General features: G+C 36.0%; 1 protein-coding gene across 1 annotated transcript in view; it reads left to right on the forward strand.

The window, feature by feature from the left end:
• Nucleotides 1-1,166, forward strand: part of LOC106878500 (putative tyrosinase-like protein tyr-1) — a 24,768-nt gene extending 23,602 nt beyond the window's left edge. Inside the window, exon 4 of the mRNA XM_014927727.2 lies at nt 81-1,166. Coding sequence (XP_014783213.2) covers nt 81-1,072 — 992 coding nt within the window. The 3' untranslated portion in view covers nt 1,073-1,166. The remainder of the gene's footprint in view (nt 1-80) is intronic.
• Nucleotides 1,167-1,510: the final 344 nt, after the last annotated feature.

The raw sequence follows: 1,510 nt of genomic DNA on the forward strand, positions 1-1,510 counted from the left end.
AAAAGATTAATAAATAATTTTCTCTTTTCTGCACTATATTATCGTAACATAATGTCTATTTTGTTGTCTTCATTATATAGGTATTTTTAAGGGTTGGTCACATGATCGCGGATTTGTAGAAAGATACCTTGGAAACAACGACGAACTTCCATCGATGGAAACCGTAGTGAATGTGCTTCATTACCCATTTACAAAATTGGAGGTTGTACACAATAAAAGCCACAGCTTTGTTGGTGGAGACATGCGTGATGCTTCAGTTTCAGCCAGTGATCCTGTGTTCTGGTTACTACATACATTTTATGACTTAGTCTGGGATTACTTCTTGAAAGAGAAAGCCGGCTTTGGTAAAGACATAACACAATTATATCCATCTGATGATATCTATCCATTGAACCGTAGTATTAGTTTAATTCCTGTTACAATAAAACAAGCCATAGAGTTGAATATATTACTCTCCAAGTATGTATATACATTTTCACCGCAACCGGCTTGTAAACTAAACAAACAAGGATGCACTTCGCAGTACCTTACGTGTCTAAATGAACAATGCGTTCCATCGAGCAGAGACTGCAACGAAGGTCCTGCCACTGACAATTATTGTAAGTATTACAAGTGTACAGAGAGCTGGACAATTGTTCCTTTAAATATATCTATATCTTATTCCAATGATGGGCAGCTGTGTGAATCACCATGTAACAATGCATCTCCTATAAATTTATACAGTCATGGGTTTAGACAGATGACTATTTATTTGAACTCGACTGTATCAGAAGTGTATGTAGAAGCAGTACTTGAAATGTTTACCTCATTTGAAGATATTGCAGTCATGGATTCATGTTCAAATGAATGTGACGCGTATTGTTTGGTAAATGATAAGTACGAGCAATGTTATAAAGTAAAACTTTCTGAAGGTTATGAGCATAATATAATTCCCAGCATAAGCGGCAGCAAGGATAACAACAGAAAGAGTAAAACAAGAAAGAGTAATGCACGTAGTAATCTGATATTCAAGTGTAGTAGTAGTAGTGGTAGTAGTAGCAGCAGCAGCAAGAATAGTAGTATGACAAAATAAATGGTTACGCCGATCCCTCGAAAATTATATGAAATTGCTTCATTTCTATCTGTGTTATGAACGTTAATTTGCCATTAAAATATTATTAAACGTGCGATGCAAATATACATTTTATGTTTTAACTTTTAACTGTTTCGTTCATGTGACTGCAGCCACGGTGAGACAACACCTCGGAGGAATTTCTCGGACTTACTTTATTTTCTATGCTTGTTATTTTTTGTGTAGAATATTTTTGTTTTTTACCGTATCGTTTTTACGGAATCGAAAACACATCTGTTGTGAATAGGTCATCAGAGACAAACACTTATAAAATAACAAGCACACTAACTCAGGCGCATACACACACACACACACACACACACACACACACACACACGCACACACACAAACCCCCACACACACACTGATACATGCATATATAAGCACACACATACACAT

The sequence above is a fragment of the Octopus bimaculoides genome, chromosome 3 (assembly GCF_001194135.2).
Source record: "Octopus bimaculoides isolate UCB-OBI-ISO-001 chromosome 3, ASM119413v2, whole genome shotgun sequence".
In the NCBI taxonomy this organism is placed as follows: Eukaryota; Metazoa; Mollusca; class Cephalopoda; order Octopoda; family Octopodidae; genus Octopus; species Octopus bimaculoides.